Raw genomic sequence first — 24047 nt, forward strand, 5'->3', positions numbered from 1 at the left:
AGTGGACTCATTTGACGTGAATTTGTTTTGTTTTGCCATTCAGGTTCCTCAGACATTTATTAGAATCAATTTTCCTTCTTCCTACAGTGACAGAAATATCAGTTTTACACAGAGTAGTCAGTAACTCTCGTATCATTTATAGAAAGCTTATCTCTTCTGCAAAAGGTATCCGGGTAACTTGACTAGCCTTATGGATTGTTATACATATCCATCTGGGAAGTTGTCCTTCGAAACTGTTTGGAAAAGGAAGAAATATGTGAATATATGAAAAAAAATATGTGGCAGATGATTGGATGTACCATCTGTCTATAGCCGTCTACCACAGGCTAACTTCAGTTAATACAGTTGTTGAAACATAATTATATGGTTTCAGATTGTATCTCTACATTGTAAGCAGTTTCTTCAAATGACCTTTGAGCACTGTGGTGATTTTGCATTGTTCTCCAGATCTAATTGTGAGATGAAAAGAACACAACATTTGTTTAACAAGCAAAAAAAAACATACCTACGTAAGTAAATTGAGAAAGGGAGAGAGAGATGCATTTACAAGTAATCAACCATTGACCAATTTCAATCAGTCAGCCATCAGATAAGTAACGAAAACTGTGTTACACACATGCAGGACCAAGTAAAAGGTGGTTATCGAACCAGGTGTGGGTACTTTTGTCTCCTGGCCAGTCACCTGAGTATCTGCTGGTAGGCCTACATATTCAGTCTTCCACATTAGTCTGTCAATCCTGGTTTATTCAAACCATTACTCAGTGCCAAGTCTTACCTGAGCAGGCAACATGATGTTGATGTTGAATTACAGATGATGGGGAAGATGAGGTAGGACCTAGGACGCAATGTAGAATGTCTGCAACCCCTATACAGAGCTGGTAACTACACTGTCTCAATATTCTGTCTGACCACTGGACAATGCCAGCGACAATGCCACCCCACCCCCCAAAAAAGTATTTCAAAACTGTATATGAAAGTTATTTTTCAGAAGTAGTTCGGAAAGATTCATCAATGACAGGGTTGTAATTACAACAACATTCGGCTCGTGAAAAACCAGCGCGGCAATTTGCCCGTAGCAGCACGCTCGCTGGGCTCAAGAGAAAGGTCGATATTTCGTTTGTATACGGTAACTAACTAGTAGATGTTTCTGCTCAGTATTCCAGCCCTCCCCATCTTTGGAGTTAATTGAGCAGTCATCAAAGCCAGTGTGTGTCAAAGCGAGTGTAATTGTTGTGTGATGAAGCAGCTAGCAGTGATGGCTATGCAGGGCCTGTTTGGAAGGCTCATACATAGAAACTGTGTATTGTCTTCCAAATAAGCTTCGTAGTAATCAATTGTGCTTCACGTAAATATAGCGATTGAGATATAGATGTTCTGAAATTCAGTCCAAGTAGATTTCAAAATTGCTTACAATGCCTCAGCACTCAGAGAGAAACATTTTTTTTAATTTAACTTCTATTTGTATTAAATAGCCTAACAGCAGTAGCCTACCTACGTCATGCATCAATGGTAGGCGACTACTGCACCTGCATTTATTTTCGCGCCTTGACTAGACCACTGCAGTATGAACACTAATAAACCGATAGTATCACGATGCCATGGAACCTCAAACCTGTTTTTTTTTTTTACAGGATGTTTTCACTGTATCAAACGTGAATGAAAACCTAATTTAAGTAACATCTACAACATGTACTGATGCCAGCTTCAGGGCTCCTTTGCACCTTATAGCCTAACTGAGCATGAAACAACCCCGTGTGATATGTTGCTAAATTTAACTTTCATCAACAAAGCTACAATGGAAACTGAAGTGTGTCACATTTCTCCAATGATCATCATGTTCAGTAGGCCTACATGGCTCAATATAAGACGATATTGCGATAAATCGTTATTATACCCATGTGTAGAAACAAACTAATAAGAAATCATCTATAAATAAATAAATAAGAAAATAGGTATTCTGAAGTATATATTCTGATGATCCAAAATCCAGCTTTTTAAAACAGGTAGATACTTGTATTGTGACTGGCCCCTATATTTGTAGACGTTTTATGACCTGTTATTATTCACTGAGCCATATGTCTCAACTTGTGACCAGGAATAAATGAGTGTTGATGCCCCAAGGGAGTCAGGTGGCTGAAAGGTGAGGGAGTCGGGCTAGTAATCAGAAGGTCGCCAGTTCGATTCCCGGCTGTGCCACATGACGTTGTGTCCTTGGGCAAGGCACTTCACCCTACTTGCCTCAGGGGAATGTCCCTGTACTTACTGTAAGTCGCTCTGGATAAGAGCGTTTGCTAAATGACTTAATGTAAACGTAAGGGACATATAAAACAGAGCATTTAGCTGAGAGAGATATTTAATCTTATTTAATTTGATTCCCCCCAACAACCATTTCAGTTCCATAGACGTCTGAGTATCCATCAGGTACCTGTTGAGGTGTACCCAACTGAACAATTCCCAGTGTTGTGAGAAATGCACCAACCTTGTTACCTGGTTCAATACATTATTTTACATGAACTGCTGACTTACGTGAAGTCATTAATGACTTGAATAATCACCCCCAAAACACAGTTATTTGCTAATGACTGGATTTACCAGGCCCGGTTGACCATTTTTATAATGTATTATGTGGTTAAAGACTCAGTGTTTCATAATGAGAAGTTTAATTATTGCAGATAATTGGTCTTTAACAGACTCTCACAGCTTAAAGTGCTGAGAATCTTACTGGCTGTTAAACCCTGGTACCCAGAGGAAACAAGAGACTAAAGACCAGCTCCATACATGCAGCACAAAGACCATCACCCAAACCAGATACCATAATCATGCTTTTATTTGGATTGAACTTTAAATAAAGAGATACATACATAAATAGATAGATACATAGGTAAATCGTCAATAATCAAACAAGACAGACTGTGTCAGTGAGGTCCATTGAGATTGCTCGCTCAGACAAGAGTGCATGATATGTACAGTTGGGGTCTGCCGCAGTTCATGGATTCTCGTTGGGTTTCACAAGTTGGGTTTGGAGCTGAGCATCAACCTGGGAGGACAACGTAGGTGGGTAGGTAGGTTGGTAGGTAGGACAGTTGAGCGTCACGGCCACTGTTAGCAAGAGGTGAAGGTTTTCCAGAAGAAGTTTTTACAAGGGGCTTTGCGGTCTCTCTGTGGGAGCTGTGATAGCCGGTTGTAGACAGCCCTCTCCTCCAGGCGAGACTCCAGGGGCTCCTCCAGGTCAAGGGGAGACCCGTCCCCTGGCAGCATGTTGGAATCTGATGCACCGTCCAGCAAGCCTGATACCAGCTTCAGAATCAGCTGCTTACGCTCTGTACTCAACTCCTGAGGGCAACAAGCAGACAGTTATAACAAAGCATGCATGTGAACACATTCACTTCAGCCATTTAGAAAGAAATAATGTTCATGTTTTTTTTCTATTTTAAACGTGTCCCATTTTCAAGCTTTATTTGCAGGTTATTTTCTATAAATAAAACTTGAAAATGAAATTGTATTAAACATGAACAACATTTTATGTTGAATTTAAATGTTTGGTATGTTAACCAAGAATCACAAGTAAGGTACGTTATCACCAATGTCAAACAAATTGATTTAAATTAAATTTAAAAACATAATTTAAGAAATCCAAATAACTAACAAACACAAAAAAAGATTTTTAATTTTCTAATACAATATTTAGTAAAACTCTGAAACGAAAAAACAACACTAAAATCCTCACATCAAGTTTGAGGAGTTTTCCCCTACAGTGATGAATAAAGTCAGACTAGTGTTTGTGTTTGTGTTGTACTCACCCGGTTCGCCTGGATGGGGCTCCTCTCCTCTACAGGAAGCACGGCGGCTGCTCTCGCACTGTACAGGACCCCCATGAGAGCTACTAAAACGACCAGGAGCTGCATGCTGAGAGGAAGCAGGATACGGACTGCACTCACGCACTGGAGCAGGAGACGGAGAGAGAGACAGGAGGAGCGTTCAGAGTTCCTTTGAGGAGTGGAGAGTGGAGTAGAGTGGATGGACAGTTTCTGTACTGGTGATGATTGCCTTGGTTAGGTTGCTGTCTCCTGGATTTTAAAGGGCTGTAGATTCTTAAGCTCTACCCCTGAAGTCCCCTCCTCCTATATAGCCTTCCCCCACCCCTGCCCATCGCTGACGTAGGGACCAGTGGGTGTATGGGGGCAGTGATGGAAGTATGTGTGCGTGGAAGGGGGGGGGGGGGGGGGAGGGGGATTGATGCGAAGGGTCAGAGGAAAACAAATGGTTTCAGTTAACCCCTTGACTAATGATGAGAGGTTTCACTCATCTGGCATACCTGGGCACCATCTGCTGCCAACCAATCATCCCACGTCCACATGAAGGTGTCTCTTTCTGGGGTCAGCACTTGCAGAAAGCAGAGAAAGCACAGTATGAGACCTCACAGCACCATGTCAGGGTTTGTCATCATCAGTGGTGAGGTAGACATTAGGATGGCTTTGGAATATATTCAAGTTATAATCACGTACCGTAATATAACCGTTTTGCGAAAAGGATAAATCAAAATATTTGTATTTTTTTTCCCCCGCAACAAAGCAACCCTACCCTAGCCACCTAGCAACCAAGGCCAGAGTTGTTAACCCGTCAGTTTAACTCCAGTCATTCTCCTTCAGCTCCGACCGACAGCTACAGATTACTATTGAACTGTCTGACACTTAGGTAAGCATCTAATGTTCACACCAACACTAGCACACTGGGAAACAATGACCATTCAGTCTGAAATGACCAGCAAGGAACCACACACAGCACAGAGGCCTATTAACTGAATGTTTTTTGTTTTTAAATCGATTTTAGTTTCAGTTTTAAGTACATTTTGAAGTTAATTTGCCATTTGTAACAACTACAAGTAGGATTAGAATGAGAAAGTTAGAAAGATGGTTGCAGTGTGAAACTATTTGAAACATGACAATGTTAATTATTCATTGTGAAATTCTTTGATCTTTACACTTCAGCTGTGTGTGGTTCTGACTCATTGACTGTTCATGGCACCATGGGTTCACACACAAACTCTGAATTGGTGTATGGAACCTGTCAAGGGAGAATCCAGTATGTACGGCCCACGTCCTTCAAGGATATTTCTTCAAGGATTTCACTCAAACTCATAAATTGTAAGTTATCCAAGTTTTTTTTTCAGATTGAATTAGTTTGTGAGGTTGGAAGCGAGACTTGATACCCCCGTTTTGCTATAGAGGACCTCTGGGGAAACACACACATCGGCTCGCATTCGCTCCACTGCGCATCTTTGATATGCATGCCAACAGGTCCTAAATGGATTCCCTTTGCGCTCAATCTGTCTGGAATTTGGACCGTTCTTTTTGGGGCGCACAAGGCCCAAAGCCACCCAAAGATTAACTTGTGTTAAAATGAGAGTCCCCCGAGGTAGAATCATGATGCGGTGTGTTTGAAGAATTTACATCAACTGACCTTTGCATCAAGTGTAAGCAGTGAGCACCGCAAGAGACTTCAAAAGGCACCCTGGGAAGTTCCTCCCTAGATTTGGTTGAAACGTGGTGCCCTCATAACGTCTTTTATCCGTGCTCTGCCTCCAGCACCACTTTGCCTGCCTTTTCTAGAACCTAGATGTGCACACACCCACAAACACCTTCATAGCCACAACAATTATTTTCTCATCGGCTCGATTGGGACAAAGTAAAAGGCTTAATGTGCTAATCCCTTGGACAGGCAGTTTTATTTTTATTTTATGTAAGTTTATTTAAAAGTATAGGCTTAGGGAAGCTTGTTTTGGGGAAAAGTACAAGAATATATAGATTTAGAATGAGTCAATATAGTGAAACTTATTAGCACCAGTGCGCATTAAAAGTGATATAAAAGTGCAAATTATTTTTTATGATTAGAACATGGAGGAATATTATGTATATGAATGTTTGAAAGAAAATAGACAAATGTATTATGTTAAAAATTCTACATTAAATTTGTTCTAGAATTACCCATGCCTGTTAGATGATTTTCAAGTTTCAGTGCACTTTGCATATCCACCCATTCAAGAGCCAAATCTTGGACTGTTCCATCGTAAACACTACTAAGGAAACTTGTTTCACTGTTTTGATTCAACTGTATGTGTTTGTAAACAGAGAATGCCCTCTTGTGACTCAGAGCTGTAACAGCACAGAGCCACCACTGTGGTTTGACAGTGTGCCAAGACTTTCAATTACATTTCATTTCCCGATGTTGGCAGTAAGATTATCACGTTCTGTCAAGTTGCGCTGTTATCATTCCAATCAGGCAGATTTGTTTGAATAAGTGTTGTGTAGGCGAAGTCATATTGGTAGCTAGTCACATCACAACACAAACCATAAGTGTGGATTAAGCGTATTGCATCATCCCTTTGGAGAGTGACGAATGAGTCTTGTAACCAGTTCAGTTAACAGATTTATTATACCTCATAATTCTTATAAAAACATGATCTCATTGCCCATGTTGAACACCATTTCTCTTGACAAGATTAAATGTGCATGAAGAAGTGATACATACCCAAAGGAAATCCATACAGGCAGTAGTTTACAACAGCTATATTTTTAACAAATGTCCTGAAAATAAAGGCATTGTTTAAAAAATAATAAAACCAGGGAAAGGGGAGGGGGTCTCTATGCTACCTCAACAACTGGAGTACCGTTTTCGAATACAAGGTTGGCCTTTCAGAAATTAATAAAAAAGTGCCAACCTACCCATTTATTTCCCAACCCTACTATTACAAGTATTAATGCATAATTAATTCATTAGCAATTACTTGGTGACAATTCCTTTGTCATAACACCCATACTACAACCGTTTCTAAAAAGTAACAGCAATTGTTTACAGGATCAATACCAAACTATTACCGGATTGTGAAATAAATGTGTCGTGTCCAACCAGTTTAAATGTGCAGTATATCTAATAATTCATTAATCTACATAACGCAATCATTCCAAGTCAGTAATCTGACATAGAGGAAGCAAACCAAAAGTTGAAGAAGGAGGCGCTCTTTGGGTTTATGTTATTGTACTTAATACTTAATCATTTCAATTTTAAAACATTTGAGTCTGCCAGCCAGCCAGGCTAGAATACACCTCCACGCATGTTTCAGAAAAGGACAAAATAACCTTTTCTGAGGCACTATCGGGTTTGTTTTCAAATGTTTCGTTCTGATGTACAGGTGTGAGACGGATGATGAGATCTCACCCCTCGAGCCAGGATGAAGAGTAGAGAAAACTAATCAGAAAGCAAAGATTCTTACATGTTAGGTTGAGGTAATCTTGTACCATTATGAGCAGGTCCTACCCTTAATAATAAACATATTATCATTACTAATAATAATGATGTGTTAGTAAAACCTATATCCCAATGTAATAATATTTGATTGGCCCTCCACTCCCACAACACCTTGCTGGTATCCACAAGATGCAAGATAAGTGGAGGAAACATGTAATAAAACAACAGTTAATCCCTCCCAACCCCCCCCAAAAAAACAAATAAATACACAAAGTGAATAAGACTGGAGGGAAGCGCTGGAAGGAATAATACTGTGTCTAAGGAGGCCCAGTGTTCCCCACCCAGGGCCCACCACCCCCTAGTCTTCACACGGTCCCCTCCTCCTCCTCCTCCCTCACCACGGAGCCAGAAGGTGTCGTCAGTGTTCAGGAGAGGCCACTGTGGAGTGAGGTGTTGGTTGCTTCTGTTGCCAGAGGGAGGGCCGGGTCAAGAAGCAGCAGTTCTTCCGCAGTCGACTCACGCGTCACTCAGTACCTGAAACAAGAAACAGGAGGATGGTCAGACCGCACACACAGCAACATACAAAGACAATCTAAATTATAATACTATTGTACATTTGTATTTTTATTTATTTATTGTATTACCTTCCTAGCGAACTCTGGGAGGATGAAGGATGCTTTGTGGATCTCTGGGTTGTAGTATCTAAGGCTCATGCTCTCTACCTCGTCCTGTGGCAGTGTTCTGGCAGGTTCTCGGAAATTAGTTTCCTTTAATAAAAGGTAAAAAAACCTTAGAAATAAATAACTTGCAAGATTATTCTTCGATACGACTGGCATCAAGTGATTGACTAACTGTCACATCATGATCATTCTAAACACGCCTTTTAGAACGTATACTCATAAAACGTGTATATTTTTGTAAAAATGCTACATTATATAATTATGAACATTTCTACATGTATGCTAACTGGCTAAAAGCTGTGGAGATAATGTAAAACCAAACAGTATAACACAAAATAATGAGTTGTCATCTATCTAACGCACAGCGTTTTTACTGCACAGCATGAAGCCAATCTGCCCGCTGGGGTAGGTGGGAATGGTGCAGTAGGCATAGTCCACCATGGGGAATAGGGTCCTGCAGAAGGTCCTCATCTCTTTTAGCAGCTCCAAATGGAGCCATTGACACTCTCCTGTTTGAAACGAGAGAGGAGAGATAGAGAAGAGGAATGCACGTCAGCTGCTGGTGGAGCTGCTGGAGGAGAGGAGGGAGTGGAGGAGGAGGGAGTGGTGGAGGAGGAGGGATTGCTGGAGGAGGAGGGGGGAGTGGTGGAGGAGGAGGAGGAGGGAGTGGTGGAGGAGGGAGTGGTGGAGGAGGAGGAGGAGGGAGTGGTGGAGGAGGAGGAGGAGGGAGTGTTGGAGGAGGAGGAGGAGTGGTGGAGGAGGAGAAGGGAGTGGTGGAGGAGGAGGAGGGAGTGTTGGTGGAGGAGGAGGGGGTGGTGAAGGAGGAGGAGGAGGAGGGGGTGGTGGAGGAGGAGGAGGGAGTGTTGGTGGAGGAGGGAGTGTTGGTGGAGGATGAGGAGGGAGTGTTGGAGGAGGAGGAGGGAGTGGTGGAGGAGGAGGGAGTGTTGGAGGAGGGAGTGGTGGAGGAGGAGGAGGGAGTGTTGGAGGAGGAGGGAGTGGTGGAGGAGGAGGAGGGAGTTTTGGAGGAGGAGGGAGTGGTGGAGGAGGAGGAGGGAGTGTTGGAGGAGGAGGAGGAGGAGGGGGTGGTAGAGGAGGGAGTGTTGGAGGAGGAGGAGGGAGTGTTGGAGGAGGGAGTGTTGGAGGAGGAGGGAGTGTTGGAGGAGGAGAGTGAAGAGGAAAGGGTGGGCCCCTTCCTTCTCCATTAAAACATTCCACACATCAGTGCTCGCATAGCTCAGAATTAATATGCCGACGTGTCATCGCCATGATTAATCTCAACCCAGTCAGACGTCATCTTAAAAATATCTTTAACAGTGGCTGTCCATCATGAGTAAACTAGCTAGCTCCCAGCTAGCATTAATTACAACCCATGGGCGGAGTGGGGGGGGGGGGGGGGGGAGGGCTTCTGGACCTGGAGCCCCTATTGTTTTCTCAAAAGCCCAGAATCTTTTAGGTTAAAACTAGAAAAAGGTGCTTTTTCTGAAGAAAATGTGTGTTTGCTGAAAGCTGTTGAAACTTTTTTATAGCTTCATGGTTTAAGAAGTTTTAAAATCTTAAAAAGGTATCTGAAATAACATTGAGTATTCAGTAGGGAAGTATATCTGTCAAAATCTTTCAATCTTGATATTTTCTTACTGTTGAAGAGCATCTTTCCTTGATTCTAAAGCTTTAAATGTTTTAAAAGATTGAGACCATTTTGACACCATTTAATGTCAATAGAGAAAGTTCTCATGCACCTTTCCTCAGTGTGTAGACATGTACAGTCATGCTCTAATGTCACAGCACTAAACAATGCAACATAGAGCCAAACAACGTTCTGTGTCAAGAAGACACCAGTGCAGTGGGTCTTAACCCTGTCCTCAGGGAACCCCTGTTGTTAGTTTCCTCCAGGATCACAATGACTCTTATTGAGTGACTTGTTGCTCTTGTAGGTTAGTTATAGCGAAGTTAAGTCTTGTACTCACTGTGAAATATTTTACTATTGATTGTTCTTCTACAGGTACAGTCCTGTACTTTTTTGTGGTTCATGTTGTTTTAATTTGTAACTTGTATAACTGCATGCTCTTATGGGTCTTCCCTTTTGGCACTTGTTTAGTTTTTTCACAATGTATGCTTCATGTTTTGGCTGCTTGCAATGTTTGGGACTACCTCGTTGTTATGATCAGTGACCTATGCTCTTTTGTAAAGCTCTCTCTTGGAAGTCGCTTTGGATAAAAGCGTCTGCTAAATGCATAAATGTAAAATGTAAATCCCTGTCCTGAATGTTTGAGATGTTTGCCTGCTCCAACACACCTGATTCAAATACATGGGTCGTTGTCTAGCTCTGTAGAAGCCTGGTAACGAACATGCATTTGAATCAGGTGTGTTGGAGCCAAGAAACATCTAAAACATGCAGGACAGGTTCCCTCAGGGCAGGGTTAAGAAGCACTGCACCAGTGCTTTACTTTCAAAATACTAGCATGGAATGTTGTCTCAAGTGCAGACAAGTCAAACTATGCACACTTGGGTACAGATGTGGGATCCTAGTCATTCAAGATGGCTTCAAATGAAACAAGACTTTGTTTGGTTCATTAAGGTCGGAATTGAGATTTGCAGCAAGGTTGAATTTCTCAAATAATAATAGGGCATACAATTTATGGATTAGGGTTAGGGTTAGGGTTAGGGCAACTCCCACCTCCGGGAGAGCTTCGATCATGTCTCGGGGGGGGCCGGGGACATTGAGTCCGAATGGGCCATGTTCCGGGCCTCCATTGTTGAAGCGGCTGACCGGAGCTGCGGCCGCAGGGCGGTCGGTGCATGTCGCGGCGGTAACCCTCGGACCCGGTGGTGGACTCCGGAGGTGAGGGATGCCGTCAAGCTGAAGAAGGAGGCCTATCGGACTTTATTGGCTGGTAGGACTCCAGAGGCAGCTGATGTGTACCGGCAGGCCAAGCGGAACGCGGCTTTGGCGGTCGCGGAGGCAAAAACCCGGGCATGGGAGGAGTTCGGCGAGGCCATGGAGAATGACTTCCGAACGGCTTCAAAAAGGTTCTGGACCACCATCCGGCGGCTCAGGAGGGGGAAGCAGTGCTCTGTCAACACTGTATACGGTGGGGATGGTGCGCTGCTGACCTCGACGGGGGACGTCCTGGATCGGTGGAAGGAATACTTCGAAGACCTCCTTAATTCCACCAACACGCTTTCCGACGTGGAGGCAGAGTCTGGGGACATCGGGGGGGGCCCTTCTATCTCTGGGGCTGAGGTCGCCGAGGTGGTTGAAAAGCTCCGCGGTGGCAGGGCCCCTGGGGTGGATGAGGTCCGCCCGGAGTTCCTTAAGGCTCTGGATGTTGTAGGGCTGTCTTGGTTGACACGACTCTGCAACATCGCGTGGACATCGGGGACAGTGCCTCTGGACTGGCAGACCGGGGTGGTGGTTCCCCTCTTTAAAAAGGGGGACCGGAGGGTGTGCTCCAACTTTAGGGGGATCACACTCCTCAGCCTCCCTGGGAAAGTCTATTCAGGGGTCCTGGAGAGGAGGGTCCGTCGGATTGTCGAACCTCGGATTCAGGAGGAGCAATGTGGTTTTCGTCCTGGCCGTGGAACAGTGGACCAGCTTTATACCCTCCGCGGAGTCCTGGAGGGTACATGGGAGTTCGCCCAACCAGTCTACACATGTTTTGTGGATTTGGAAAAGGCGTTCGACCGTGTCCCTCGGGGGCTCATGTGGGGGGTGCTCCGAGAGTACGGGGTACCGGATTTCCTGATCGGGGCTGTCCGGTCCCTGTACGACCGGTGCCAGAGTTTGGTCCGCATTGCCGGTAGTAAGTCGAACTTGTTTCCGGTGAGGGTTGGACTCCGCCAGGGCTGCCCTATGTCACCGATTCTGTTCATTACCTATATGGACAGAATTTCTAGGCGCAGCCAGGGTGTTGAGGGGGTCCGGTTTGGTGACCTCAGGATCGGGTCGCTGCTTTTTGCGGATGATGTGGTCCTGTTGGCTTCATCGGGCCGTGACCTTCAGCTCTCACTGGAGCGGTTCGCAACCGAATGTGAAGCGGCTGGGATGCGAATCAGCACCTCCAAATCTGAGGCCATGGTAATCGACCGGAAAAGGGTGGAGTGCCATCTCCGGGTCGGGGAGGAGATCCTGAACCAAGCGGAGGAGTTCAAGTATCTCGGGGTCTTGTTCACGAGTGAGGGAAGAATGGAGCGCGAGGTCGACAGGCGGATCGGTGCGGCGTCCGCAGTGATGCGGGCTCTGCATCGGTCCGTCGTGGTGAAGAAGGAGCTGAGTCGAAAGGCGAAGCTCTCTATTTACCAGTCGATCTACGTTCCTACCCTCACCTATGGTCACGAACTATGGGTAGTGACCGAAAGAACGAGATCGCGAATACAAGCGGCCGAAATGAGCTTTCTCCGTAGGGTGTCCGGGCTCTCCCTTAGAGATAGGGTGAGAAGCTCGGTCATCCGGGAGGGGCTCAGAGTAGAACCGCTGCTCCTCCGCGTCGAGAGGAGCCAGCTGAGGTGGCTCGGGCATCTGATTAGGATGCCTCCTGGACGCCTCCCTGGTGAGGTGTTCCGGGCACGTCCCACTGGGAAGAGGCCCCGGGGAAGACCCAGGACACGCTGGAGGGACTATGTCTCTCAGCTGGCCTGGGAACGCCTTGGGGTCCCCCAGGAAGAGCTGGCGGAAGTGGCCGGGGGGAGGGAAGTCTGGGCCTCCCTGCTTAGGTCGCTGCCCCCGCGACCCGATCCCCGGACAAGCGGCAGATGACGACGACGACGACGACGACGACGACGATGACAATTTATGGATTAAATCATTTTTCTGTACTCACAAAGTTGTGTATATTGCATTTACATTTAGTCATTTGGCAGACGCTCTTATCCAGAGCGACTTACAGTAAGTACAGGGACATTCCCCCGAGGCAAGTAGGGTGAAGTGCCTTGCCCAAGGACACAACGTCATTTGGCTTGGCCGGGAATCGAACTGGCGACCTTCAGATTACTAGCCCGATTCCCTAACCGCTCAGCCACCTGACTCCCTATCTGGTCCCATATTGAACTGCACAGAATAACAATGAGTCCAACGTAATGTTTATATTACATTAAGCTCACAAAGCAGTATTTTGCGCTCTAATTAATGCAAAAAAAAAAAAATGTGTTCCAAGCCCACTAGCACTAGTTCACATTGAAATTCTGACATTGATTTATGCCCCACAACTGTATGGATTAGCTTTGTCTAAACGCATTATGTTTATGTAATGCAATCTGCATCACCTTGGCAGCAAAGAATTCCACCGTCCCGCAAGGCTGTCTTCATCAGTTGATAGTACGACTCTTTGAACAAACTTTCTGCAGGCCCTGTGACAAACAAAACTCTGTGAGCAGATCATTTCAGAGTGGTAAAGGAGAACAGTATTTTCCAACAAGAAAATATAGATAATTCCTCTTGACAAGGACACCAATCATGTATTTCTTGTCAGAGATGACTTCAATTGATGAACAAAAAGGCTTTACCAACAGGATCAGAAGAGTCAGTTATAATGACATCAAAAGCATCCTGGTTCTGCTTCATGAACTCAAAGCCGTCACCGACGTTCAGCGTGAGTTTAGGACTGAAGAAACCCTTCGCCATGCCTGGAAGGTACTTCTTAGAAACGTTGATGACATCCTAGAGGACACAGTTGACAACCGACATGTTGGAGCATGAGAAACCCAGTCTTCTTGAAATGTGATCACGATTTTGACAGTTTAGAAATATTGGCACCTACCTCATCTATCTCACATTGAATCACTGACTCCACCTGGGTGTGTTTAACCACTTCTCTCAGAACTCCACCATCACCTCCACCGATAATCAGTACCTACACGCACACAAAACATTTTTAACATTAGGATTACACAGCACATTATCTGGAAAAGCCTCATTCCCAAGGGATTTTGACTAGATTCCATGAGAATCAACGATAATAGCCGGGTTTCCCAGATTCGTTAAGAAGCTCTTAACGCTAAGATCTTCTTAAGAACGTTCTAAGAGCGTTCTAGAGCGCCCTTAGAATGTTCTTAAGACGCTCTTAGCGTTAAGAGCTTCTTAACGAATCTAGGAAACCCGGCCAATAAGATTACTTAAGAAGATACCTTCTTTGGACATGGGTGGCTACAGAGTGGTAGGTTGGCAATCATTTCCTGGTAGGCAAACTCGTCTCTCTCTGTACATTGAATAATCCCATCAAGTACGAGGACATTGCCATAGGTCTTACTGCAAATACACAATATTAAATCAATTGACAGATTGTAAATGGTAGACTAGCTAATCATAGCTTTCAAGATTAAATAAACAAGTAGTTTGTTATTACACGCGGCGTTAAGGAATATATTAATTATGATATTACATGAATTGAAGAACTGATTTACTGGAAGATAAAAAATTACATACACATACAGCAAGCTAGCGGTGGGTTATACATAAACTGTGTGTGTGTGGAGGGGGGGTCTGATTTGCATTTAACTCTGTACAACTCGAGATAACTATCATCTCGGCAGACATCTTCCCTCAGTATCCCTTTACTTCTCAGTGTGAGAAATAGTTGAAATGCGTGACAAATACAAGGTGTGTGAGATCGTGAGAAATGGCTGGAATGCGTGAGCTTGAGAGCTCCGTAGTGACAGTCAACTGAGTTTACTATATAACTGAGCTAATTAGTTATCTAGTAAGAAGCCACGAAGCAGCTGTTACTAGAGCTAGCTAGGAGCCTTCAAAAGTGAAGCTGAATTCAACAAAGCTAATAAGCTAGTTAGCAAGGAAGCCATCTACCAAGTGACGTAAACACCTTTCTAAGAACTAAATTAGCGAGCTAATGAAACAGATTAAGTTATGTCCGGCCAGACAGATCGCTCACTTAAAGAGCACTCTAGCTCGTTTACTGACCTCTTGAAAACCATGACATCTTGAAATTGAGATTTTTTGTGGTAGAGCACCTCTTCCACTTCGAGACTCATCGCTTGCCCCGGCCATAGCGTGCACGTTTCAGTGAACCATCCATCTTTAATGCTGTCCATTACCGAGGAGTGACAAATGTATGTAACAGTATTATATCATTAAAAACACAGATAATTTCAGAAGTTGCATTAGCTAGCTAGCTGACTGGCAGCAACACAGCTGGCTAGCTGATGCGAGGGCTTGATGGTGACTACAGACACGTTGAGCGTCTTCTTTCTTTCAACCTAACTCGACTGCTCATTATAGCGAATGAAATAACACTGACGTCAAAAGACGATCCACATCGACCAATGTAATTGCATGGAAGGTGGGTCCAAAAGATGTTTGTTAGACTCCAGACCTGTCCTGGTGCCCACGTGAAAGTGTCAGTTCTCTGGTTGTGTGCAAGAAATCTGTGCTCACGACTTTCATTGACAACTTCGGTCTTTGATTTTTTTTGGGTGGCACGGTCGTGTGTACGTATCAGTCATCATTTTGCTTTTTTATTATATATTTTTTATAATAATTACAAAAAAGCCACATTTTCTAAAAATAATTTTAATAAGCAGGTTACGTCAATTCTTCCCGTTACAGAAAAACGGTATGCACCAGATCCACAAAAGCAAAACAAAACATTTTCAACTTTCATTCAATGGGCGAAATAAACAAATCAGTACTCCTATCTTTTGGGCCAGTTTTGACGAGATCCTCTGCAATAAAGAAAACAAAATCGTGAATCTGTGAAAACTACCATATCTAGCAGATAACGACATTACACACAAAAGCATAGTTTGTCAGAAATGTGACAATTTTCTGTCTCAGACTTGTTGCTCAAACATAATAAATATTTTTAAACCAAAATATCAAGTAAACAAACGGGCGCATAAAATGTCAAATTCCAACAGTAGAGATGTATTTCACAGGTCCCTACTACAGAACAAACATGAATATTTTACCTGTCAGATTTTCCAGCCATATAGGACATACTTCGGTTTCCAGCAGATGTGTTGTTCTTTTTCCCTTTGGCATTGTTCTACGTAAACAAAACAAACTCTGTTTTAGTACATCTGTGGAGACAAACATTGATGGCTCTCTAGATCTAGACATATATACGCCTAAGACTAATTAGTATACCTTTTTCTTGGGATTGTGGCCTTGTCTGTTCGGATCAAATTGTGAACCATCCTTTGATTTATCTCCTAGTAGAACATGTAGTTAGATACGCATACAACAGATCATTCACAGAAACATTTAAATGTATTTGCATGTCATGTAAAGTGCAACATACCAGCAAAAACTTTGAAGTCAGACTGACTGTAGTCAAAAGGCTGAAAATCAGGCGTTGGAGAGGAGTCAACCACTTTTGTCTTCTCTGCAGATTTCATTTGTTTTTTACTGGGTTTCGGTGTCCCTTCCCCCCCTTCGCTGACAATCCTCTCTCTCTTCTTTCCTCCAGGTTTTGAACATTCCTGATATGGATAAAGACAATTCATTCAAGGATGATATTAAGGTGTTGTGCCTCTGCAATGTAACATCAGGGAATTACAGACAATCAACCCTAAGTCAAGGACAGTGTTGGTGTAAAAGTCAGATTTACAAGACCGAGCAGGAACAGGAAGTGTGGTAGGAAACAGAAGGGACATACTGCAGCTTGCTGTCGCACAGTCGGAACATCCTGTAGAGACTCTTGGTAGCTTTGTTTGGCCTTTTTCCTTTCCTCTGTGGAACAAGACGTGTAATTGTAGGATAGATGGCATAAAAATAAATACATCAAAAAAGCAGACAAGTCACATTTAAACTAGATTAATCTGTCTTGTTAAATACAGTTTATTTTTTATTTTATTTATTTTTCCTCAACTAATTCACCATACCTGACACCTTTCTGGCCTCTTCCTTGACTTTCCGTCTGTCCTCCACCTCTTTCTGCTGCTGTTCAATACTCTGTAGCTTCCATCTGTTACTGATCTGTGAGGCGGTGGAACAGGAATTCAATTCAAGAACAATCAAACCAAAGGAGATTCAGAAACTAAAAACTTGCAGATTTGGTTTCAGAGTTTTGGTCTGCCACCTTTTCGGAAGCTTCACAGACACACTGTAGCCAAGGTTACCCAAGTCAAATGTTTTTTACTGCTACAATTATTATTTTACACACCTCGTATATTTTTGTCGATGGATCAAACTTGGCGTTTTTGTTGATGTGGATGTCCTTTGAAGGTAGGTACTACAATCAAAAGGATGGGAAAAATATGTACCAACAACTACAATAAAAAATACTCAATGAGCAGTAAGCAGGGTATTTTACCATTCGGAAGGGGTTTTGGAAAGATTCAACAATCCTGGAGGCTTTCTGTTCGGCTACGGTTAGTTGTCCAGGCTCTTTCACTGTGTCAGCATCCTTCAAAGACACAACAACAAACACTTAGCTAGACTCAAAGGCACATGTTCAGCAATGTACAGGTTTTATTAATAAAACCAACAACAAAAACTCCTTTGAGCAAAAAGGGCACAAACCAATGACAGGGGAGTGTTGGCACTTACCTCAAAAACTGTGATTTTAGCTGAGGCAACGAGACCACTTATATTTGGCGAATCCATCTTCACCACTGGTTCCTCTTCAGAGAAGAGTGTTCCCTTTTTAGTTGGCAATTCTGGGAAGACATGCCAAAGAAGTGAAAGTCTTATTACTCACAGAGAGTCATGTACTGAAAGGGAATGCTTCTGATATACAGGATTGTGCAAAAGTTTTGGGTACAATTTAAAAAAAAAAGTTGAGCAAAAATGCTTTAAGAAATAATGAAAGAAATTGCACATTTACATTGTCACACAAATACAGAAAACAAAAGAAGAAATATGACAATATTCATGTATAAATCTTGGATGCCTAAGACATCTTCACAGTACTGTTCATCCGCTTACCATTTGGAGAGAAGATGGGGAAATCACTCTCTGAGACTCTTGAGTTATCATGAGGACCAAACATGGTAACCTCTGCCTGAAATACACAACACACAATCACCTAATGCTGCAACCATTTCTGCTAATAAATGACCACTGGTAAACGTTTAAAACAAGAGATTGTGTTGCAATACTAACACCATCAAGTTCTAAAAACCTTTTTTGGGGGCGTGAGTCCTTTCTTTTTCTCTGCGATGATTTCCGCCTGAGAACAAATAATCTTTCAGGTTAAAACTGATTCAGATCGGTACACTCCACACATTCCTGAAACCGTTCAAAATGGGGATAGGAGTTACAGGACCAGTGGGGGATCTCACCTTGAGCAGGGGCATTTCCCTGGCCTGCTGCATTAGCAGGTGAAGCTCATTGACCTGCTGCCTGACCATCGGGGGGACAGGGTTACAGCAAGCAATGATGCCTTGAGGCTCTCTAGGTGAAAAGAAACATTAATAAGAAGGATTACGACTTCAGGTTTTGGTTTCACCTTATTACAAATAGGTTAAAGGAGGGTTGGAATCAGTCTGACTTACTTTGGGAGTTCCTCAGATATCTTGGTCATCATGTGATTGGGCAGCACATAACTAAAAGAATAAAATAAATGGGAGAAGTATGCTTAAACCCAGTTTGAAGGAAAAGTTTAAAAACTTTTATTCATTTATAATTTCCCATTTGCACGACTCTGGCATGGGCTTCTGAGCAGGAGGGCTCAGCGACATTAACATGCAGCGCCAGCGAGCTACTTCAATTTCAGACCGGGAATATGAGAATCTAAACCCCCTGATAGAGAGCAGGACCCCTGTCAGGTAAGATGCACTTAGGTCAGAGCAGGTTAGCTTACCCAGTACTCTCGTCCTCTTGTCTGGACAGCTTGTCCCTCCAGCCGTACAGCAGTCTGAAGGCAGTGAGCTGCTGTGTGTTGAATGTCTTCTTCTGTTTCTTCAGCAGGTCCATGTAGGAGTCGTCTGTGAAGATGGGCTTGAGGTATCGCTGCACCAAAAACGAACAAAAAAACGGTTATGAAGAAAAGTCACTTCCTAAGTAGAACAGCAAAGAAAAAACTGAAAAACAATGTGGAAAAAAGGATTAAAAAAAGAAAAGAAAAACTCTACTTAATGAAAAAACGTACAAACAGGGGAAAAAAACTAAGAAGAAACTAAGAAAAAATACAACAAAAATTGAACATGTGTGTGGTCGGGGTGTGGTCCAGTACCTTGAGACAGATGTCTCTGCTTTTGTTCCAGACAGTCCTCAGCAGGGCTGGTTGTCCATGGCCCAGCTCACACAGGTCCACCCTCATCCGGTCAAACACATACAGCAGGTAGTGGGTGTCTGCCCGCGCGTACTGGAACATCTCCTCAGGCAGGGGTCTGGGCAGAAACATCATCAATAATATGAGTAATGTGTTGTCGTTGTATATACTATTTGTAATATTTAATTTATTCGTTGTATTTTTTCAGTCAGTCACATGACGTGTCCCATGACGTCTTTGTTACCGTATCCTCCAGTCGACCAGCTGGTAGCGTTTGTCAGAGTCCACGTTGCAGAAGTGCTTCAGCAGGTGGTCCAGGGAGTTCCGGCCGAGGTTGAGGGCGCGGGAAGCCTGGTGAGTGTCAAACATGTTGACCACGTACAGCCCAAAGTCCTTCTGCAGCCACTCTATGTCTGAGTCAGCACCGTGGAACACCTGATCAAAGCAGAACGAGCCGTCAACATTCCGAGTCCAAACACATCAATGATAGACTTGGAATTCTACACTGAAAGAATTCCTAGTCTAGGAATTCTAGGGGGGGGGGGGGGGTTGTTATTTTAGGGCCCATTAAACTTAAGTGATGTGATAACCTTGACGATTGTTGGGTCTGTGAAGGCCTCGTTCAAAATGTACAGATCACTGCGCAGCTCCAATGTGTCTATGATGAAGTCTTCTTCTCTGGTGGAGATCTGCATCAGGCAGGTGATGCCCAGGAAGCTTCGATAGGAGTGGTGCTGGGAGACAGAAAGCGTAGATCATGAGGATGAATCACACTAACTGAATGATATAACATACGCTCATGGATGAAAAAGATGAAAGAGAGTGACTTGAATGTGTGAACTCCTTCATTGTGCAGACTCAGTGGCCTTCTCTAGCACGGCACTTCAATTACTATTCTTGCACAGAATATATCAATGAAAGCACTTTCAATGACAAGTGTCTATTTATGTCTATATTCATAAACTTTCAAGGCCTTGATTTCAAGGACAAGTGGAAATCCTTATCTACGGTCTTTTTACCGTACATTCATATGCTAGCTGCTAAGCCGTTTATGCATATTTATCTAAAAACAGACTTAATTGCAGGAAAACCTACATGTTAAAACCATAGTGATCCAGCACATACCTCCAGATCAACAGCAAACTCAGATTCCTGACAGAGTTTCTCATTCAAGGTCGCCAGATCTTCCAGGGAGTATATGAACGAGCACTTCGTCTCTGCTAGAGGTTTGTACATCTGGAAACAACCAAAACACAAACAAATCATCTTCAAGTCTAGTCAGGGCTTGAAATTAACCGTTTTTACAAAACATATGTAGCAGTACCCACCGAAAAGTGCATTTTGTTAAGAATTTGTAAAACAGGTCGCACCGTAACGATTATCTGTGCTGGCAAAAATCCTACCAATTATATTTTGAGGACGCAATTTCAAGCCCTGCTAGTCCATTGTGACCATCAGGGAAAATTAGGATTCAGGAATGTTTGAAACCAACATTGACCGGTGTTTCAGACAACGGCGACTGAGGGAAGGGTTAGGTCTAATGGGGTTTACCTGAGGTTCGGATTTAGACAGCAGTGCTTCTGGCTGAGTGAGATTCTCCAGCTCATACTGGTATGGGTGAGCAAACCTACAGGGACCACAACATGAACACACATTTTAGATGGAGATTTGAGACGATGAGTCATCCAGCTCTTAAGTAGAGCAGCGAATCTCCAACTGTGGAACACAACCCCCAAAGGAGAAGGGGGTTGGAGAGAGGTATATTGCTTCAGAAAGAAGTGTTGCTTTTAAAAATAATATCCTGTACGCTTTTATCTAATGCTTTTATTTAAGTGATGTACAGGATCAAGAATAAAATCCCCCATTTCACTCTTGAAGTCACCTCTAGGTCTGCAGCAAAACCTTCTACCACTGAGCTACACACATCTCATGGGCTTCTCTGCTCTTTTCCTGAGAACAGCTCCCATATACTGTCTACTCGCCGTGAAATATATTATTGTTGCTTGCTTTTTCCACAGGTACACGCTTGCACTTTTGAGGCTCTTGCTGTTTAATTGTAACTTGTCTAACTACATGCTCTAATTGTACTTCCCTTTGGAACTTATTTGGTTTTCACAATGTATGCTTCATGTTTGGCTACCCGCAATGTTTGGGGCTATCTGTTGTAGCTGTTATGATCAGTGACCTATGCACTTTTGTAAATCTCTCTCTTGGAAGTCGCTTTGGATAAAGGCGTCTGCTAAATGCAGCAATGTGAATATGATGGCTCTGTTCCTCAGAGCAGTTCTTACATGTCCTCTACGTTCTCCTGAGTGCGCTGCTGGTGGATGAGGTCGGCCAGGGCAGCTGGCACGTCTAGATCCTCTGGTCTCTGTGCACGCATGCGATGGTTGGTGAAATCTACCATCGAGAGAGAAAAGAGAACATTCGGTCATCAAGTCTCATCAGCATGTTTAGGGAGTCAGGTGGCTGAGCGGTTAGGGAATCTGGCTAAGAAGGTTGCCGGTTTGATTCCCGGCCATGCAAAATTATGTTGTATCCTTGGGCAAGGCACTTCATCCTACTTGCCTTGGGGGAATGTCCCTGTACTTACTGTAAGTCGCTCTGGATAAGAGCATCTGCTAAATGACTAAATGTATTCCACGGTTTCTACTCGCCCTGCTTGTGCAAACTGACTTACACGTAGGGAGAGGTTTGATTGCGTTGGGCTTGATGAAGATCTTGGGCACATGCGGGGTGTTGCTGTTGTCAACTTTGTCCCGGAATTTCAGCTGAGGCCTGGCAATGTTTTTTGCCTGGAGGAGTCGGAATGTCTCTGAACCACCGCTAGCCCTGGAGTTTCCTCCCTGTCAGGGAGAGGAGGGGAGACATCACTCACCGGACCCAGTCCAGGTCAGAGACACACACACAACCCGGTCATAAGTCATGAGAGATCGTAACACAAGCCATGTTTCAGTACTGGGCATTCGCAAGAGCCTATCTGAAGTCTAGGACACGAATATTCACCTGAATGCACTGAGAAAATATTTTGATGATGAGAAATTGAAAGCATGTGTAGCATCACATCTAAAAGGAATCCTGAAACCTGGTGGACGAGTGTTGTTGTTCAGACCGACAAACAGACATGTCCTTCTCACCTTCCTGTTCCAGCTGGACACCACAATCTTAGGGGGCTGATAGCCAGCGGGCATGACAGGTTGCTGAGTCCTGTTGACTCCTGCAGCTTCGTCCAACAGAATACCCTGAACAAAACAAAAACAAACCATACTTGTTTCCCCTTTCAAATAGTTCCATAAGGTTGCGTGACGTTGTAGGTGGTGGTGATGTTGTCTGGGGTTGTTTTACATTGTTTTCTATGGTGTTTTTTTTGTAATGTGTGCCATGGATTGTTTTATTTAAATGCTGGTCTTGCTGCAGAATTAATTGCCATTAGGGGACACGGTTAAATAAATGAATGTGATATATTATGAATGTCCTACATACCACTTTCTCCAAGATGACGTCGTTGGAATCCACCACCAAGTCAAATCTGTCCTCCAACCCGGTCAGTTTGTTGCGGTCTCTCATGTGCGCTCTGCAGCCGTGATGCTGCATAATCTGACTCATGCTACCACCGAGATGGAGAGACTGCATTATAAAATAGTCCTCACGTGACAGACCGCAAACCTAATTATTTTGCCCTTTACACTCACCAGTGCAACAACCCATCTCCCTGAGTCGCACAGAACTCCTGGAACCCCGGAAAGCTACGGTACAAGTCGAATTCATCACCGACTTGAGGGAGACTGGCAGCTGCTTTGGTAGCAGCTACAACTGTGCCCAGTCCGTACTGTGAAAGGTAGAGAATAACCGGTCATGATTCCACAATTGTAGCTTGGTAGGAAAGATAGTCTACACTACATCGCAACTAAGTACAGACAAATCTTGCTACAACCAAATGCTACAACGTTAGCTGCACGTTTGGATATTACCACATGCAATCTATATTGTAGTTATTCTGTCACAGTATGTGGCTGGCGATGGAAGCAAAAATCTGTACAGAGTTGATGCAATGATCCACGTTGTATTCGCAGCTAGACATTCTAGCTAGCTTAGCTGCTTTTACACTGCAAGCTACATGCGCAATTACCTTCATGAATGCATCGACATCCTTAAAGCCGGGATAAAACTCGCCCTCTTCTGCGGGTGGATCATCGCTAGATGTCATATCGACGTCTTGTTTTCTACCCTTTAACTCAGAACCTGAAGAATCCATTCCAGATTTGTGTACATGTGAGCAGCCGAATCAATCGACCTCTTCCTGTCTCCCTTCTTCTGTGGCACTGAGGGTTTCCGGGGTTTGACAAATATACACTGAATAAGCAACAGCTCCACCAACTGGACTGGAATGAAATCAACGCAACCTTTTTAGGGGGAATTGTTTCAATATCTTACCAGGAGAGAGCAGTGTTCACCAGCAGAATCTTAACATTTTACAAAAATTCACACCGTTTCATTACATATTCTGTTCAAGGAGGCAGTATAATGAGATACAAGTTTGAGTCTTCATCAGTATAATGGCAACTGTCGTAACAAGGCCTATTTAGCCTACTGTGGGGAAACATGCAATAAAGTATTGGCACCCCTTGGCCAGTTCACACATCCACTCCTACAGATTTGTCATAATTTCCAGTGTTTTGGATGTTACAACACCTCTGCCCTCAGATACACCGATCAATATTAGGTCTAGTGCTTTTAGGTCTGGTCTGGTATCGACACACAGACTACTCCTTAGGTGGATGTGTGGTGTTGGAAGAAGAGCCTTTCTTTCTCGACAGTTTCTTCCTCTTCTTATTGATCTTTTCACAGGGTCCTCTCTCCTTATTATCTTAAAAGCGTCTCCGCAACATTGGCTTAATCAATACTTCAACATAGAGCACCCAGAAATCCTTTCAAAGCAGAAGAAGCTGAATTTGTA

General features: G+C 43.6%; 3 protein-coding genes across 3 annotated transcripts; all 3 read right to left on the bottom strand.

Annotated features, from left to right (window-relative positions):
• Positions 1 to 2810: 2810 nt before the first annotated feature.
• sst7 (somatostatin family member 7) lies at positions 2811 to 4757 on the bottom strand. Its single transcript, XM_047040511.1, has 3 exons — positions 4316 to 4757; positions 3801 to 3941; positions 2811 to 3333 (listed from the first exon to the last, which is right to left on the bottom strand). Exons 1-3 carry the CDS (start codon positions 4355 to 4357, stop codon positions 3103 to 3105), a joined length of 414 nt encoding a protein of 137 aa, XP_046896467.1. The 5' UTR covers positions 4358 to 4757; the 3' UTR covers positions 2811 to 3102.
• A 1656-nt stretch (positions 4758 to 6413) lies between these two features.
• On the bottom strand, positions 6414 to 15143 carry srm (spermidine synthase). The gene is made up of 8 exons (XM_047040616.1): positions 14836 to 15143; positions 14046 to 14166; positions 13679 to 13771; positions 13425 to 13578; positions 13185 to 13268; positions 8289 to 8434; positions 7890 to 8012; positions 6414 to 7779 (listed from the first exon to the last, which is right to left on the bottom strand). The coding sequence occupies exons 1-8, from the start codon at positions 14964 to 14966 to the stop codon at positions 7762 to 7764; spliced, it is 870 nt and encodes a 289-aa protein (XP_046896572.1). The 5' UTR covers positions 14967 to 15143; the 3' UTR covers positions 6414 to 7761.
• A 290-nt stretch (positions 15144 to 15433) lies between these two features.
• On the bottom strand, positions 15434 to 23404 carry exosc10 (exosome component 10). The gene is made up of 25 exons (XM_047040881.1): positions 23220 to 23404; positions 22783 to 22919; positions 22574 to 22697; positions 22228 to 22332; positions 21771 to 21936; positions 21382 to 21490; positions 20642 to 20717; positions 20216 to 20326; positions 19681 to 19824; positions 19335 to 19525; positions 19052 to 19208; positions 18680 to 18828; positions 18372 to 18422; positions 18159 to 18270; positions 17999 to 18046; positions 17803 to 17878; positions 17425 to 17534; positions 17189 to 17281; positions 17039 to 17107; positions 16758 to 16851; positions 16532 to 16605; positions 16175 to 16355; positions 16021 to 16085; positions 15843 to 15919; positions 15434 to 15596 (listed from the first exon to the last, which is right to left on the bottom strand). Exons 1-25 carry the CDS (start codon positions 23343 to 23345, stop codon positions 15566 to 15568), a joined length of 2676 nt encoding a protein of 891 aa, XP_046896837.1. The 5' UTR covers positions 23346 to 23404; the 3' UTR covers positions 15434 to 15565.
• Positions 23405 to 24047: the final 643 nt, after the last annotated feature.

This window comes from Hypomesus transpacificus, chromosome 18 (genome assembly GCF_021917145.1).
Source record: "Hypomesus transpacificus isolate Combined female chromosome 18, fHypTra1, whole genome shotgun sequence".
Classification (NCBI taxonomy): domain Eukaryota; kingdom Metazoa; phylum Chordata; class Actinopteri; order Osmeriformes; family Osmeridae; genus Hypomesus; species Hypomesus transpacificus.

Excerpts from the sequence above, each read along its gene's own strand:
- sst7 (XM_047040511.1), bottom strand. The coding sequence starts at position 4,357 with ATGTGGACGTGGGATGATTGGTTGGCAGCAGATGGTGCCCAG. Across the intron at positions 3,942-4,315 it reads TGGCAGCAGATGGTGCCCAG|TGCGTGAGTGCAGTCCGTAT; the intron begins GTATGCCAGATG and ends CTCCTGCTCCAG. Across the intron at positions 3,334-3,800 it reads GCCCCATCCAGGCGAACCGG|GAGTTGAGTACAGAGCGTAA; the intron begins GTGAGTACAACA and ends TGTTGCCCTCAG.
- srm (XM_047040616.1), bottom strand. The coding sequence starts at position 14,966 with ATGGACAGCATTAAAGATGGATGGTTCACTGAAACGTGCACGCTATGG. Across the intron at positions 14,167-14,835 it reads GATGTCATGGTTTTCAAGAG|TAAGACCTATGGCAATGTCC; the intron begins GTCAGTAAACGA and ends GTGTATTTGCAG. Across the intron at positions 8,013-8,288 it reads TGCTGTGCAGTAAAAACGCT|GAAACTAATTTCCGAGAACC; the intron begins GTGCGTTAGATA and ends CTTTTATTAAAG.
- exosc10 (XM_047040881.1), bottom strand. The coding sequence starts at position 23,345 with ATGGATTCTTCAGGTTCTGAGTTAAAGGGTAGAAAACAAGACGTCGAT. Across the intron at positions 17,282-17,424 it reads CTAAAATCACAGTTTTTGAG|GATGCTGACACAGTGAAAGA; the intron begins GTAAGTGCCAAC and ends GTGTCTTTGAAG. Across the intron at positions 15,920-16,020 it reads GCCACAATCCCAAGAAAAAG|AACAATGCCAAAGGGAAAAA; the intron begins GTATACTAATTA and ends TTGTTTACGTAG.